This window comes from Amphibalanus amphitrite, unplaced genomic scaffold, assembly GCF_019059575.1.
Source record: "Amphibalanus amphitrite isolate SeventyFive unplaced genomic scaffold, NRLGWU_Aamphi_draft 000804F_arrow, whole genome shotgun sequence".
Classification (NCBI taxonomy): domain Eukaryota; kingdom Metazoa; phylum Arthropoda; class Thecostraca; order Balanomorpha; family Balanidae; genus Amphibalanus; species Amphibalanus amphitrite.
The window spans coordinates 224,987-242,288 of NW_024882298.1; the positions used below are offsets into that span (position 1 = coordinate 224,987).

Genomic DNA, 17,302 nt, shown 5'->3' on the forward strand with positions numbered 1-17,302 from the left:
GCAGCCGGCGGCCGGCTGGCCAGCCTGCACACCGTGCGGCAGCTCGAGTTCTGCTGGCACCACCCGAGCCGGCCGGCCGCCCAGCAGTGGGTCGGCCTGGAGCTGTTCATCATCATGTTCCCGCCGGCCACAGAGTTCAGGAACAGCGCCGACGGCAGCCGACCCGACATCGCCCACTTGGAGGAGCTGATCGAGGGCGACCCGGCCGGCTGGTACCTGAGCCTGCCGGCCGACCGGGGCGCCGGCCGGCTCCTGAGGACGTCGGGTCTCACCCGGCTAACAGCGGCCGTGTGCGAGAGGACCGCCGGGTAGCGCCGCCCACGGGCCACGGACGGTACATGGCCGACAGCCAGCGGCGGCGCAGCACCCTATGTACATAATAGCCGTTTTCATGACGGGTGGCGAATGAACCTAATTTGACCAAATCTGCACCAAATCTTCACCAAATGTGTACCAGATGGCCGTCGTGAAAACGGCCAATGCTAGTCATCAGTACTTGTTCACACTCGCACCTTTACTTTCAGCAGCATCGGTAAAATGGCCGGATTAATCCTAGCGTTCTGCCGCTCAGATGTTCTTACTACCCAGACAATTAGGTGTTAATTTGGCTGAAGCTGACAAAGTGGCATGAGGCTCCGTCGTTCTCTTGTTTTGCACATAGACTATATAATGTTTCGTGGCGCGACTGAACCTCTGAAGATTATCACGTGTGTATGTTGGGGGGGGGGGGGTGCTCCATGAATGGCGGGACGGCCAGACAGCGGAGCCCGTAAACGATGGATACTGGACACTGGACAACAAACAAAGGCAGCTTCCTGAGCTGATAAGAGGACGCATGGTAACAAAAAACACGAATGGCTAGCGCCTAGCCGCAATTGTAAGCGTGACATCGAAATGGCATCTACACAGTACTCACTACTGACGGAGCGCGGTCACATTGCCCACCCGGCCTGTACTGGCCCGTCACCCCGCCCCGGTCGGCGGCCTCAACAGGCCCGTCACCCCGCCCCGGCCGATGGCCTCACCTTCAGTATGGAGGTTTTGCCGCCGAACGGCTCCCCGACCAGCATGAAGCCGTGGCGCACGATCATCATCTCGTACACCTGGAGCACCTTCTCGACAAACACGTCGGCCGGCTGCAGGTTCCGGGACGCGCACGCCTGCCGACAGCAGTAGACGAGCGCCGTGACACGGGGAATATACAACACACCGTGGAACAAGAATGACCATTGTGTTACGGGCAGTTAGCACCATGCTTCGGGGAACGAGCAGTGCGTCACGTGGGATGAGCGTGGTGTTACTGGGAACCAGCACTGTGCCACAGGGAACCGGAGCGGCGGCAGGCGCAGGGTACACCCTCTCACCCCCGTCCGGCCCGTCACGCACCTCCTCGATGGCCTGGACGTATTTGCCGTAGTCGGGTTTGGGCAGCGTCACGCCCGGGAACAGGTCGCTGACGATGCCCTGGAACAGCGGGATGTCGTGCGCCAGGAACTTGGGCAGGTTGACGTCGATGATGGAGCGCAGGATCAGGATGTCCTCGCGCTCCTGCTGGTACTTGAGCTTCAGGTTGCCGGCGGCGGCCAGCACGGCCTTCACGGCGCGCATACCTGCCGCGGACGGAGGGAGGGAGCGGGTGTCAGATGTACGGCCGGTGGATGGGACGGCGCGCATAGCTGCCGAGTATGCACGGAGCGGGTGTCTATTATCCACGTACTACTGTCCGGAGAACAATTTCACGCCCCACGCGCTGCAGACCCCTGCCAGGACGTGCCGTGCGCCGGCTCACCGTAGTCGTAGTGGAACTGAGAGGACAGCTGCTCCGAGCACAGCTTGTACGTGGAGACAATCTTCACCGACAGGCTGCGCGCGTCCACGAAACCGAACGAGTAGAGCGAGATCTCCCCGATCAGCGTGTAGTCGGGCACCATCATGGCCACGGTCCGGAACAGCACCTGCGGGACACCGGGGGTCACCGCCAGGGACCGGGGGACACCGTCAGGGACCGGGAGACACCGTCAGGGACCGGGAGACACGGGGAGACACAGTCGGGAACCGGGAGACGCGGGGGGGGGGGGGTAGGACAACGTCGGGGACCGGGGACAGAAGCGGGCTCCGCCAGGGACCGGAGGACGGATCAGGGGCCAGGGGACACCAGGTGAACGCCGGCACCACTGGGCCTATCAAAACAACCGTCAGGGAACGGCGACAATCGGCTTGGACGATGGGACGTTAGGGAGCACGCAAGGATGACAATATTTCTTAGCTATCCGTGAAATAAAGACACATCATACTAATGCACTGAGCTAGATAACCGTGCTGGCACCGCACTAGCTTCCAGGCGACTCGCGCGTCGATCGATGAACTAACGAAAGTAGCTGGATTAGTCAGCGCGGGCACACAGTACGCACCTTAAGGTTGTCGGGCAGCTCAGAGCGTCCGGCGTAACCGGGGTTCATGGTGATGCAGACGTAGCAGGACGGGTTCAGGCGCAGCTCCGTGCCCTCAAACACAAACGTCTCCACGCCCGCCTGGCGACATTGAGAAGAAAAAAAAAATTATCAACACACACACTTAGAATTTGCATTGTATGTACAGGCATACCAGCAGTTGACTGAAAATCAACAGCAAATGACGCAATATGGGAAGTGTAAACGCATAAAAGAAAAAAAACTATTGCCATTAACCCGCTTCCTTCAGCCGCTCGCCGGGCTCGCCGGTCACTGGCCCACCTGGACAGCTTGGTAGACGGAGAGGATCTGCTGGCCCCATATTAGAGTCGTCCGTCGGGCTCGAGAGACACTGTTCTCACCTGTACGGCGCGGACGATGGAGAGGATCTGCTGCGCCACCACCGAGAGCACCTCCAGGTCGATCCGGTTGAACTCGTCGAAGCACGCCCACGCGCCCGACGACGCCAGTCCCTTGAAGAACTGCCGGTCACAGAGGGAGGGGAGGGACTGGTCAGCTGAGGCTCGCTGAGCGGAGGGCCGGCCCGGGCGGGCTGCCAGGGTGAGCGGAGCGGGGTTCCAGTGGGGAAGACGTCTCGGAAACAAACTAGAATAATATGAACGCGCAAACGACAATGGAGGCTGGCAAAACTCATAACTTGAATAGGTGAACGCCGAAACAAAAACATTTTTGATGTCATCAATATAAATTTATATCAGTGACAGCACCAGGACCACAATTTGCACCAGAAGTTAGGATGACTGTGTACCCTTCCCTCATCGGGTCCATCCCTCATTGTTATTATCTTGCACCCCACCATCCTAACCACGTCGCTCCTGGCTGGCCTTGTCTCTCCACTCCTGCCGACGCTCCGTCCCCGTCCCCACACCCACCGCGCCGCTCCGTCCCCATTCCTGTTCCAGGGCAGTCCCCTTCCCACACCCGCCGCCGTGTATAAGAGCGCACCTTTCCCATGGCGATGTAGTCGAGTCCGTCGGAGCAGTTGAAGACGATGCACTGGACGGCCAGCGCCTTGGCCAGGTCCTTGGTGGTCTCGGTTTTGCCGGTGCCGGCCGGTCCCTCGGGCGCGCCGTTCAGGTGCAGGTGGTAGGCGCCGATCAGCGTCCGGTAGCAGCGGTCCGTCAGCGGCGTGATCACCAGCCGCGGCGTGTTGCCCAGGTACTCGCAGGCGTACGGCACGGTGGCGTTGATCAGGCGCACCTTGCAGTTCTCCTCCTCCCAGTAGTACCTGGCCGGCGGCGCCGCACACCCGTGTCAGCCGGGGCCGCGGAGACCAATGGGGACCGACGGACAGGGAGCAAGCGACATCGCTGGTCAAGTCGCTAGGTAATGTACATTATGTAAAAGAATATGACCCACAGCCAGGATTCATTCGTAGAATTTTATCCACCATGCCGTGGTACCTGATCCAGCCCCCGTACAGTTTGTTTACTATATCTCCCCCTGGAAGTCTAACGTCCGTGCGTCACCTGAGCTGGGCCAGCCACTCGAAGTCGCTCTCGGAGCTGACGCCCTTGTCGGCCAGCTCCTGGACCACGTCCTTGGCGTGCACGTCGATCACCACCAGGGCGCCGAGCGTGATGCGCGCCTGTTTGCTCAGCTGACCGCGCACCAGGGCCACAATGTCCGTCATCTGCTCCTGTGGACGCCGCACGGAGACCGCATGGTTAGGTAAGCAGAATACGCCTGGCATGTCCGGCAGCGGCTTACCAGACGCGGGACTAGCAGCGGCACGGTTAGCTGGAGAGAATACAGGCGGGGAGAATAGAGAGAAATCAGGCCCAGCTCATCAGAGCTCAATTGTGATAAAAACGTGATAAATCAAAATAATAAACGACGTCAGTGAACAAGGAAATCGATGTGATCAGGTTTTCTGGCCATGACTGTGATTAGTGCTTTTTGGCTTTGCAGGCCAGAGTCGGCGGCGGCGGCGGCGGACGAACCTGCAGTTTGGCGTGGTACTCCCTGAGGCCGTGCACGCCGTCGTGTATGGCGCGGTGCACCTCGGCCGTCCAGTAGATCTGCGACACGCAGAGGATCACCTGGCGACACAGCGCGGGCCGTTAGACGGGGCGCAGCGAGTACTTCACAGCAGCTGAGCAGTAACGCGACAAATAAAACATGGATGTATTTAGCTCATCGCTCAATGGACATGACCTCTCCCCCATCCTGCCGTCTAACTTGTCCGCCCCACTGGATGACTCAGTGGTATGGTACTACACCAGTCCCCTCCCCAGCCTCCTGTGACCTGCCGTCTGACCTGTCCCGGCCACTCGATGACCCAGTGGTATGGTACATACACCAGTCCCCTCCCCCAGCCTTCTGTGACCTGCCGTCTGACCTGCCCGGGCCACTCGATGACCCAGTGGTATGGTACTGCATCAGTACCATAAATCCCCAGCCTCCTGTGACCTGCCGTCTGACCTGTCCGCCCCACTGGATGACTCAGTGGTATGGTACTACACCAGTCCCCTCCCCAGCCTCCTGTGACCTGCCGTCTGACCTGTCCGGGCCACTCGATGACCCAGTGGTATGGTACATACACCAGTCCCCTCCCCCAGCGTTCTGTGACCTGCCGTCTGACCTGCCCGGGCCACTCGATGACCCAGTGGTATGGTACTGCATCAGTACCATAAATCCCCAGCCTTCTGTGACCTGCCGTCTGACCTGCCCGGGCCACTCGATGACCCAGTGGTATGGTACTGCATCAGTACCATAAATCCCCAGCCTCCTGTGACCTGCCGTCTGACCTGTCCGGGCCACTCGATGACCCAGTGGTATGGTACTGCACCAGTCCCCTCCCCAGCCTTCTGTGACTTGCCGTCTGACCTGTCCGGGCCACTCGATGACCCAGTGGTATGGTACTGCATCAGTCCCCTCCCCAGCCTTCTGTGACCTGCCGTCTGACCTGTCCGGGCCACTCGATGACCCAGTGGTATGGTACTGCACCAGTCCCCTCCCCCAGCCTTCTGTGACCTGCCGTCTAACCAGCGATGACCCACTCAATGACCCAGTGGTATGTTACTGCACCAGACCCCTCGGCCCCCAGCCTTCTGTGACCTGCCGTCTGACCTGTCCGGGCCACTCGATGACCCAGTGGTATGGTACTGCACCAGTCCCAGCCCTCCCTTCTGTGACCAGCCGTCTGACCTGTCCGGGCCACTCGATGACCCAGTGGTATGGTACTGCACCAGTCCCCTCCCCCAGCCTTCTGTGACCTGCCGTCTGACCTGTACGGGCCACTCGATGACCCAGTGGTATGGTACGGCACCAGTCCCCTCCCCAGCCTTCTGTGACCTGCCGTCTAACCTGTCCGGGCCACTCGATGACCCAGTGGTATGGTACTGCATCAGTACCATAAATCCCCAGCCTCCTGTGACCTGCCGTCTGACCTGTACGGGCCACTCGATGACCCAGTGGTATGGTACGTACATACGTACACCAGTCCCCTCCCCCAGCCTTCTGTGACCTGCCGTCTGACCTGTCCGGGCCACTCGATGACCCAGTGGTATGTTACTGCACCAGACCCCTCGGCCCCCAGCCTTCTGTGACCTGCCATCTGACCTGTCCGGGCCACTCGATGACCCAGTGGTATGGTACGGCACCAGTCCCCTCCCCCAGCCTTCTGTGACCTGCCGTCTGACCTGTACGGGCCACTCGATGACCCAGTGGTATGGTACTGCACCAGTCCCAGCCCTCCCTTCTGTGACCAGCCGTCTGACCTGTCCGGGCCACTCGATGACCCAGTGGTATGGTACTGCACCAGTCCCCTCCCCCAGCCTTCTGTGACCTGCCGTCTGACCTGTACGGGCCACTCAATGACCCAGTGGTATGGTACGGCACCAGTCCCCTCCCCCAGCCTTCTGTGACCTGCCATCTGACCTGTCCGGGCCACTCGATGACCCAGTGTTTGCGGGCGCTCTGTGCGTACGCCTCGTGTGAGACGGCCACCACCTCTCGAACGGAGGCCAGCATCACGTCCTGGACCTGACAGACACAGGGCACAATCTGTCGCAGGCACATCTCAGTGGAGAAATACAAATTACAGTAAACATAAAAACAACATACCATATCGTTCCCGGCTGGCAGTAGCTACTTTTCCACACTGCCCCTGGCCTCAGCGGTGGAGGCGGGGTCTCTCACCTGGAGAAGCCACTTTTCCACGCTGCCCTTAGCGTCTGCGGTGGAAGCGGGGTCTCTCACCTGCAGAAGCCACTTTTCCACGCTGCCCTTGGCCTCAGCGGTGGAGATGACGCTCACCAGGTCCACCTTCTCGCCCTCCGAGCTGAACATGGCGTGGATGTCCAGGGCCGTGTCAAACTCCAGACGGGCGATACCTGCCGAGCACCGGCCGAGGCGTCAGCCACGCTGGTTGCAGAGCTCCGACCAACATTACATCTACAGGATGATTTTTTAGACTTCAGATTGCCTTACAAGAGGCCACCTTGGGGACTCAGCGTTAAGGTATATCAAACTCCTCTACTATCTCGATTAGACTATGTCATCGCCGGGGCGTACCTTCGAAGCACTTTTTGAGGTGGGGCTGCACCCGGAGCGGGTCCTTGGTCTCGGAGAGGATCTCCAGCATCTCGTCGTTGGAGAGGAAGAAGAACCTGGGGAAGAAGAGCCGCTTCTTCTCCAGGTAGGCGTTGAGACCCTTGTTGATGCGGTCCAGCATGCCGTTGCACTCCTGCAGCTTCTCGAGGAAGCCGACCACGCCGGCGGTGGCCAGCACGTGGGCGTCCTTCTCCACCTGGTGCATCATGCTCTTCCAGTGCTTGTCCACTTGCTGCCGCACACAGAGACGGTATTGGGGTCAAAAACATACCAGCGTGCTACACATCACACTTTCAGCCGTGACCACCACCACGACCAGATCAGCTGGTTTTTCATAACAGTAACGAATCAAAGCAGTGCTCTCGAAGTGACCAGCGACGCGTGCCAATTAGATCCGTACCTTGAACAGTTTGCTCTCGTCGGGCATTTGTTGTACGATGTCCTCGGACGAGAAGATGGGCTCCAGGTAGAGCCACTGGGCCTGCACCTTGAGCCACTCGTCGATCGTCTCCTGGATACGCAGCAGGGTGGCCTCCCACTCGACAATCTCGGCTGGGGGACATCGAATACGGTCAGACACACAGACCAGGGGGCGCCACAGACAGGAGTGGCCTCCCACTCGACAATCTCGGCTGGCGGCCAGCAGTGAGGCACACAGAGACCAGGGTCACCACTCACCACAGACAGCAGGGTGGCCTCTTACTCGACGATCTCGGCTGGCGGACATCGAATACGGTCACACACAGGGCCAGGGGGGCGCCACATGGCAGCCCCACTGACTCGGTCAACGGTCACACGGGGGCGCCCGGCGCGTGCTGGCCCAGGGAGCGCCACTGAGCCGGCCGACCCGGCCCGACTACACACACTCCCACACCAGCCGGGAGGTCCTCTGACCCGGTCACACACAGGGGCGGGCGCTCGGCACGTGTCAGCGGGGCATCTTTGGGGTCAGGTCAATGACATGAGCCTACGAACCTGTAGGATGTTGATCATAATGAAAAAAAAGATTCGGGAGACGGCATGGATCTAGATGAATCGCAGAAGGCGCGTGTACGACTATGGAAAATCTTTGGTTGCTTCACAGGGATCAGAAATTTCAAACTAACCAGCCTGTTGATCTCACCTAGCCTCCAGAAGACCTGCAACTTATAAAAATAAGTTTCGTTGTAACCTACCGATTTCGAGTTTGCTAACGACAAAAATAACAACAGTAAAAACAAAAACAAGTGGACTCTAACAGAGCCCACCCGTGTAACCCGAGTATACCCGTGCAACAATTAAAACGACCCACAGTCCGCCGAACGAACGTATCGATAACTAATGGAGCAGGGAAACTGCTCGAACAGCGGCGGAACTATTGCCCTGCGAGGCCCATCTCATGCGCGTCCCCCTCCCCTGTGACCCAGTCCCCGCTCTGAGCTCATGAGCGTGCTGCGTGTGACCCGCCCCCGTCCCGCCTGCGCGTGACTCGCCCCACCCTCTCGGAATATGACCCGCCCTCCCCCTCGTCCCCACTGGAGTGTGACCCGCCCCGTCCGGTCGGCTGTAACCCACCACCCGTCCCCACGGCGTGTGACCCGCCCCGTCCCGCCGGACCCGCCCCGTCCAGTCGGCGAGTGACCCGCCCCCTCACCACGGAGTGTGACCCGCCCGTCCGGTCCCGCGGCGCGCCCATCACGGTGGGACGGACGGACGGACGGCCCGGGCTCCGTGTCGGCTCGAATGGCCTATCGCGGCCAATGGCAATAAACAGCCGCTCGCGGCGGTCCGTCGACGCGGCGCGGCGCGGCCCAACTCACCCTCGGACGGTCCCCGGTATCCTGGCTCAGACAGGCGCGGAGCAGACGCTCGTCACACACAGACACTCGGCATACGTGTACACATCGGACACACACACAGCCGCTCAGTGAGCGACGACTGGGCGCCAATGGCGAGCTTTGGTTCAGTGATTTAAATGACAACGCTAGAAACTCTGGTACAACATGACATTCACAGCATTAGCGACAAATCAAGTTTCATTCAACATATATTTTCGTAAGACGTTGCAAACAATTACACTCGAGCTGACGGTATGATCTCACAATTCATATGAAAGGCACATCGATGCAACGCGAATGCGCGTGGAAACCTCCATTATCTAGCCGTAATATGTAGTCTCCCAGCCCATAATGAGTTTTCCACTTGGCTGGCTAAGCACGTCTTTAGTCAAGTTCTTGATAAGGCTTACAGAGCACAGAGCTTGACAAACAATCAACCTTGCCTCACAAGTCTTCATATAGAGTTGATAAGTCAATTACTGAAAGTTGAGTCCGTTGCCGCGCTCAGGCCGGCTCGGATTTAGCCCGGGCTGCGACTACACACAGTAGGCAGTAGCGCCGGACGACTTACCCTCGAACGGTTTGATGAACACGGAGCCCTTCATGGTCATCGTTTTGACGATGTGGTCGTCGAGCAGGATCTGAATGTCGTCCAGGGCGCACAGGATCGACACGCCCGTGTCTCTGCCGGACCAGAGCACAGATCATACAGTGCCACCGTCACCGGAGGGGGTAAATGTTAGGGGTGGCAGAATGTGAAAAATTTGGGAACCAGAAGCGAACCAGACCCGTCTGAACATATCTGGAACCAGTCGGACCCGGTCTAGGTTTGAATCGGAACCAGTTGGACCCGTTTCCCAATTTTCAATTGATACAAACTATTTGTAGGTATCATTAGTTGCATCATGTAAGTTTTTCCCCCTGGGAATACTTATGAGCTGCAGTGTGCAAAGAAACATACATGAGCAAATGTTTTATTTTGCATTCACTTCATAGGTATTTTGCAATCATGCGTAGTATGCAAGGTGTATGGTTTATGGTAGGACCCGGTTGGGCGGTTGGACCCGTCAGAAAATTTCCAGGAACCGGTCTGGACCCATATGGGTCCAGACTGGTTCTTTGGACCGGGTCCTCGGGTCCACATTTTGCCACCTCTAGTAAATGTACAGGATCGCCACACCCGTGTCTCTGCTGGACAAGAGTAGTGCCGCTGGTAACGGAAGGGGCGGAGCTGGGGGTTCCGCACAGCATCCACACGCCGTTCATGATTGTACATTGTGCAATCATGAACGATCCACATGCTTAAATTGCGTGGTGATTACCGTTCAGAGTCCACACAATGAACTCCCCCCCCCCCCCATTCCGCAGCTATTACAAAGGTCGCTTTGTAGTGACTACGACGATGCGACGGCCCCAATAGACCTCAATTTGCTATCAACTCCCTACGGTAAAATCGACTCCCTATGATAAAATCGGCCGCGTCTGACGGAAGTCACCACCCGGCTGTAGCGTCCTGCCGGTGACATCGGACGTGACTGGAGCCATTGTCGGACGCGCCGTCTAAATTCTGCGTGCGGCACAGAGTCGCTCCGCCGCCGCCGTCCTCGTCCTCGTCGGCGGCGGCGGCGATGGATTGTTTGCTCAGGAGACGTCATGCACACACGCGGCCCGTCAGATGGGCGGACTGGGCGCCACCGGCCGAGGCCACCCGTCCGACGCAGACGGTCGGCGGGCAGACACGGGCCGACACCGACCCAGTACCGACACGGACCGAGTACCGACACAGACCGACGGACCGACACCGACCGAGTACCGACACAGACTGACACCGACTGAGTACCAACACCGACCGAGTACCGACACACGGACCGAGTACCGACACTGACCGAGTACCGACACGGGCCGAGTACCGACACACGTATCGAGTACCGACCGAGTGCCGACACCGACCGAGTACCGACACACACCGAGTACCGACCGAGTACCGACACGGACCGAGTACCGACACGGACCGAGTACCGACACTGACCGAGTACCGACCGACACGGACCGTGTACCGACACCGACCGAGTACCGACACACGGACCCACACCGACCGAGTACCGACACAGACCGAGTACCGACACGGACCGAGTACCGACACGGACCGACACCGACAGAGTACCGACACAGACCGGCGGACCGACACAGACCGAGTACCGACACCAACCGAGTACCGACACGGACCGAGTACCGACACGGACCGAGTACCGACACCGACCGAGTACCGACACAGAACGAGTACCGACACGGACCGAGTACCGACACGGACCGAGTACCGACACGGACCGAGTACCGACACGGACCGAGTACCGACACAGACCGACGGACCGACACAGACCAACACAGACCGAGTACCGACACGGACCGACGGACCGACACAGACCGAGTACCGACCGAGTACCGACACCAACCGAGTACCGACACCGATCGAGTACCGACACCGACCAAGTACCGACACACGGACCGACACACGGACCGACACACGGACCGACACGGACCGAGTACCGACACCGACCCAGTACCGACACGGACCGAGTACCGACACGGACCGAGTACTGACACCAACCGAGTACCGACACCGACCGAGTACCGACACAGATCGAGTACAGACACCGACCGACACAGACCGAGTATCAACACCGACCCAGCACCGACACGGACCGAGTACTGACACACGGACCGACACCGAGTACCGACACAGACCGAGTACCGACACACGGACCGACACCGACCGAGTACCGACCGAGTACCGACACCGACCGAGTACCGACCGAGTACCGACACAGACCGAGTACCGACACGGACCGACACCGACCGAGTACCGACCGAGTACTGACACACGGACCGACACCGAGTACCGACACAGACCGAGTACCGACACACGGACCGACACAGACCGACACAGACCGAGTACCGACACACGGACCGACACAGACCGAGTACTGACACACGGACCGACACCGAGTACCGACACGGACCGAGTACCGACCGAGTACCGACACAGACCGAGTACCGACACAGACCGAGTACCGACACTGACCAAGTACCGACACACGGACCGACACCGACCGAGTACCGACCGAGTACCGACACAGACCGACACAGACCGAGTACCGACACGGACCGAGTACCGACACGGACCGAGTACCGACTAAGCCCGAGTACCGACAAAGTCCGAGTATCGATGAATACTGACCGGCGGACAGGCACGGCCGGCGACTCCGGCTCCCCCGGACCGAGAACTGAACGGTGGGGATATCCTTCCACACGGCGGGCCGGACACTGACCGGTAAGTGCTGGTGCTGAACTCGATCTCCTGCCACTCGGCGATCATCTTCGTCAGCGCCCGGTCCAGGCTGTACTCCTTGGTGGCCGCCGTGCTGATCGACTCGAACTTGGTCACGAACGGCTCCAGGTGCATCTGGATCACCTTGGCCAGACTGGCGGCGGGAGGGGCACAGCGCGGGGTCAGGTCACACAGGGGAGCACACAGGGCACACAGGAGAGAGGGCATACAGGAGAGGGCACACAGGAGAGGGCACACAGGAGAGAGGGCACACAGGAGAGAGGGCACACAGGGAGCACAGAGCACACAGGGCTCCGCCGTTTCCACCCTTAGGATACTCAAATTCTTTTTCTGCACACCTCAAACGCCCTGTTCCATGCTGGACGGTCACCTTTATCCCACATGGGTAGCTCCACCCCAGGAGCAGGTCCATAGCCGCCAGGCACGGGAACCGTCAGGAGGCTGGGTGGCCTGTCTACGTGATGGGCTCAGCGGCGACGGGTCACCAGGGTGTCCGCTCAGACAAACGTCTCCCCCTAAATCCTAGCATCCTCCCGGCTCTGAAATGGTCGACAGACCGCTTTTCCTTCAGTTTGAAGACACTTGGAGTTCATTTTGAAAAAGATGCGCTACAATTTGAAAAAAAAATAGTTATTTGTTTTACTTGAAGTACATCGTTTCAAATTGATCTCCAACTCTTTCATACTGAAGGAAAAATTGCGTAGTTAGACCGAAAGAGCCTAACCCAACAAAACACACAAACACACATAGGGCAGCGTCAGGTCACCGCTAGAGATTCACAGGGGAGAAAAACAGCGGTCAGGGTTGGGTCAGGCCCTCTAGTAAGAGCACAGAGGTCACTGTCAGGTCCCGAACAGTCAGCGAGCGGGGCCAAACTCGGAGGAGTTCAGAGCAGGGTAGGACCACCGGGGGCAGAGGACTGCGTCCAAAGATAGCGCAGACGGCGAACGAGCAAACATTACCCGCCCTAAGACATGTTCTCCAAGACAGCATTCGGGACACCCCGATCGATTCGCATTTCAAAGCTCTCCGCGTGGGCAGTTTGATGTCGTGCCAAGACCATTCGCTGGATACTCAGATATTTACAGCTGCAGTTGGAAAAGCAAGACGTAACCGCACGAATCGTTCGGCCAATTTTACCACGGTAGCTTTCCTCTGGGTGACTCAAATCTGTCAAGTCTGGAAGGTGCCCATTTCGATACTGTGACCTTTGTTGCTAGGCATATGTGGTTCAAGAAAGTCACTATGGGTGTCACCGAGCGGCTCCGGAAAAACTGCCTATACCGAAGTGCAATGTTCAAATGATTATAAATTACAAGACCTTAGAGTGTCCGATTCTGGGCTAACTGCTGAATCCCGCCCCATTATGCGCTGAAATGGGCTGCTTTGAGGGACACTAACAACGGCTACACCACTTCTGCCGATTGCGAATGTCGAACAACAAAGCACCGGAATCGTCATATGACACGAACCGAAATTGAAGCCGAGACAGATAATGAGTGAATTTCCAGGGGAGCAAACGTTGCCGAACAGCATTCACTCCTCTGGAAAAGTCACTGGAAAAGTCTAAGAAGATATTTTCGATCACGCGTGTTGTTGTTACTCCTCCAATGTCCAATGTATTACAAGTCTGCTAAGTTAATCGATGATTGCCTTGTTTGCAAGTCACAATAATCGTTCTTATCTCCCCGAGATCGACCCGCCGCCGTCCGGCCTCCGCTCCACTCAGGACCGTGACGCCGTCATGGATAAGACTAATTACAAGGTAATCAACCTGTCGCCGTCCCGGCCCCCACCCTACTTCGCTCGGAACCGTGCCAACGTCATGGATAAGGTCTACGAGGGGGTACCCAAAAGTAACGGGAATCGTTCTCTGTAGGCCAAGCCAGTTGTAGCTCGGCATTGCCCTGCTAGGGGCAAACCAGTCTGGTCCCTGGGATTTAGTCTGCACCGTGAAGTGACGAAATAAAGAGGCGCGGCCGCGTGGCGCACGTATTTATTGAAGCACTCCCGCTCGATCCGTCGTTTTTTATGCATAGCGGTGAGCAACAACACGCATCTGTGAAATTTTGTTTCCTGCTGGGAAGGTCCGCGACTGAAACGGTTCCAATGCTTCAAGCAGCATACAAATATGCTGCCGTGAGCAAGACGCGGGTTTATGAATGATTTTCGCACTTCAAAAGTGGTCTAATGTTATCCCAAAAGCGCCCCAAAAAAGCTTGCCAAGTGAAGTCAAATGTCAAGACAATGCTGATTTGTTTTTTCGATGCAAAGGGAAGTGTGCAAAAGGAAATTGTTCCTCCCTGATCAAACTGCCAATCAGACGTTTTACATGGACGTTCTGCGGCGTGTGTGAAACACGGTGAGACCAGGGGCGTCGCCACGGATTTTTGAGTGGGGGGGGGGGGTCAGGTTTCTAGTCTTCACCCGATGGGTAGGGGTGCTTTTTTTTGCCACACTTCCCAGTTTTGTGCGTGCGTATGTGTGTGTGTGCGTGTGTAACAAATCGGCGCGCAGCGCCGCCAAATTTGGTATAACCTATTAGGTAGGTATACCTACCTACATCACTTGCGTAAAAATTATCACTGGTCACTTAAGGTCAGGTCGCCATGTCAAGTTCAGTTATACGGTATACCTCTATAAAAACTTTCCTGAGTTTCCCCTCTCGCCATTCTTGTAGCTTTTATCCCATAACTTCGAAATTTGGTACACTGTATACTATAGTGTATAGGTACCTAATGTATGGGGTTATACGTGTCAGCAATTCATGATTCTAACTGAGGATTTACATCTATGATCTGAAGGCAGGTCAAATACGTGACCTCATCATTAGAAAATAATGAGAAATTAGAAAAAGCACGAATGCCTCCTGCTTTGAAAAAGTTCGTCAGAAACGCAAAATATCTTTGGAGCCATGACAAATCAGCTCATTCATTGCCAGGGACAGGGTGCAACTTATGGCGAGTGATGACTCGAAAGGTCATTAGTGGAAATGTCCATCGATGGCCACCAGCATTTTTTTCTACAACTTTTGACGAAGACGCGGTAGAGCGATGACAGCCCCTGGAAGGTGTTCACTGTTCAGCTCAACAACACGGATCCATTCATATGCAGCAGGAGGTCCTTTTTCGATCAGGACATAACGTTGACCTGAGGTCGTTTTAACGTTAATTCTGAATGGTCAAATTTTAACTCATGTGACGCGTCTCAAAGAGATCAAGACGGTGGTGACAAGACAACATACGTACATACCATACAAATTCACGGAATCGAAAGTTATTGCAAAGCAGATGTTTCGGCAGAATCTGTCCAGTTAGCTGTTTGCCTTCTTATGGGCCAAACATAGACCTGAGATGAAATCTAACGCGAAGCTAGCGAAAGAGCGTTAAAAGAGCTATCGAATAGTTTTCTGCTTCACTGTAGCCCTTCTATTGGTGGTTTCCCAGTCGCTAACGTATTCAACGTATACTAAAGTAACGCTGAGGCATGCTTTCGACCCCTGATCGATCTACAGGTTTGCGGAAAAAAGAGCATGCTGCCCGTGACGAGAGAAAGCCGATGGTACCCATTTACAAGTTTTCGGGTCATCTCAGGACTCAGGTCATCGCCAATAAGTAGAGAAACTCGGGACCTGCTAGAACTTAACGAATGTAAGTTGTGATGGTTTTTCGAGGTTCTGATTACGAATGTTATCTTAGTTTTGAACGAAGATGATGACTCCATGCATTTGGGGTAGATCAGGTCAGGTCAGATCGACCAGTACCTAATAGTGGATGACCACCACCGATTGCTTCCTGGCATGTTATATGAATAAGCAACACAACTACTTCTTAAATGTTCAGATGGGCGCTAAGTTCAAAATCAGCTCCAAAAACTACCCTATCAATTAAAAGCACGTTATGAAAAAGTGAACTAAGGTCATCTTTATTTGAATCAGGAATATCGATTTATTTTAAGTAGGTGATTAACTCGAGCGCACCGGAAGTTTTGTTGCAATCGGCTCCTTTTTGCGCGACTTCTTTGCGAAAGCCCGAGACGGTTCCATCTGACTCCCTTTCCCCTACATGTGCACTGTACAGCTAGTTGTGACGGTAGCCATGGGGCTGAGGCTAGTTTGTAGTTTTGTAGTTAGGTAGGTACTGATCCGACGAATCGACTGCGACCATTTTTTTTTTAAACGATCAGACGAACGCTCGGGGCAGTTTTGGCGCGTCCAATCCTTTGAGGGATAAAAAGGTATATTAGGATGGGGGCTACTTAAAAACATTGTTGTGCTGGTGTTCCCCGCCCACAGCTAATTGACCTTTAGGTAATTGGCTAATTGGCTTTAGGGAGCTCTTGAAGCGATTTTGAATCTGATGTATTTGTTGGTGTTGCTGACGCCTGCTTCACTGACATAAAAGCTAAAAAAGCATACTCAGCATCGCAAAAAGTGGGGGGGGTCGACACCCCCAGTTTTCAAGAGTGGGGGGGTCACGACCCCCCCCGACCCCCCCGTCGGCGACGCCCCTGGGTGAGACGAAAACTCCCCGACAGGTGGCGAAGCGGGGAGTGGTGATTTCATCGCGACAGTGTGCCAGCGCACACCGCCTTGAGTGTCAGACAATTTTGGACAAAAAATGCATGACCCCACGGACCCACCCTCCCTATTCACCGGATTTGGCACCCTGTGACCTTTTCCTGGTCCCCAGAATGAAAAAGACCTCAAGGGAAACCATTTCGACGACTTTGATAAGGTAAAAGCAAAAACGACGATGGCTCTGTAAGGCATCACCTTGCAAGAGTTCCAGAGCTGCTTTGAGAGCTGGAAAACGCGTCTGCATAGGTGCATTGTCTCGCAGGGAAAGTACTTTAAGAATGACATGAGTGACGATGTGTAGGGATCAGTGAATAAACAGATATGAAACAATTCCCGTTTGGGTACCCCCTCGTACGTGTTGCCGCCCTCAGACCGTGCCGCCAACCGTGCCGGCCGCCCGGTCGGCCGGTCCCAGTGACGCCATCACCGCGGATCGGCAGCGGCGGCAAAAAGCCGTACCGGCTCGGCCTCTGCGCGGCGCTCCCACCCCTCCCTTCAGTAGCCACCCATAACACGGCGCCTGACCGCG

At 56.4% G+C, this 17,302-nt stretch overlaps 1 protein-coding gene across 5 annotated transcripts in view; it reads right to left on the reverse strand.

The window, feature by feature from the left end:
• LOC122366404 (dynein axonemal heavy chain 12-like) overlaps nucleotides 1–17,302 on the reverse strand; it is a 126,038-nt gene that overhangs the window by 37,773 nt on the left and 70,963 nt on the right. For all 5 annotated transcript variants that reach the window (XM_043338634.1, XM_043338633.1, XM_043338635.1 and 2 more), the window contains 14 exons: nucleotides 12,175–12,327; nucleotides 9,417–9,529; nucleotides 7,429–7,580; nucleotides 6,990–7,260; nucleotides 6,675–6,808; nucleotides 6,354–6,458; nucleotides 4,415–4,513; nucleotides 3,941–4,110; nucleotides 3,417–3,699; nucleotides 2,813–2,932; nucleotides 2,412–2,531; nucleotides 1,790–1,955; nucleotides 1,387–1,610; nucleotides 1,026–1,160 (listed from right to left, as the gene is read on the reverse strand). In XM_043338634.1, coding sequence (XP_043194569.1) covers nucleotides 1,026–1,160; nucleotides 1,387–1,610; nucleotides 1,790–1,955; nucleotides 2,412–2,531; nucleotides 2,813–2,932; nucleotides 3,417–3,699; nucleotides 3,941–4,110; nucleotides 4,415–4,513; nucleotides 6,354–6,458; nucleotides 6,675–6,808; nucleotides 6,990–7,260; nucleotides 7,429–7,580; nucleotides 9,417–9,529; nucleotides 12,175–12,327 — 2,245 coding nt within the window. The remainder of the gene's footprint in view (nucleotides 1–1,025; nucleotides 1,161–1,386; nucleotides 1,611–1,789; nucleotides 1,956–2,411; nucleotides 2,532–2,812; nucleotides 2,933–3,416; nucleotides 3,700–3,940; nucleotides 4,111–4,414; nucleotides 4,514–6,353; nucleotides 6,459–6,674; nucleotides 6,809–6,989; nucleotides 7,261–7,428; nucleotides 7,581–9,416; nucleotides 9,530–12,174; nucleotides 12,328–17,302) is intronic.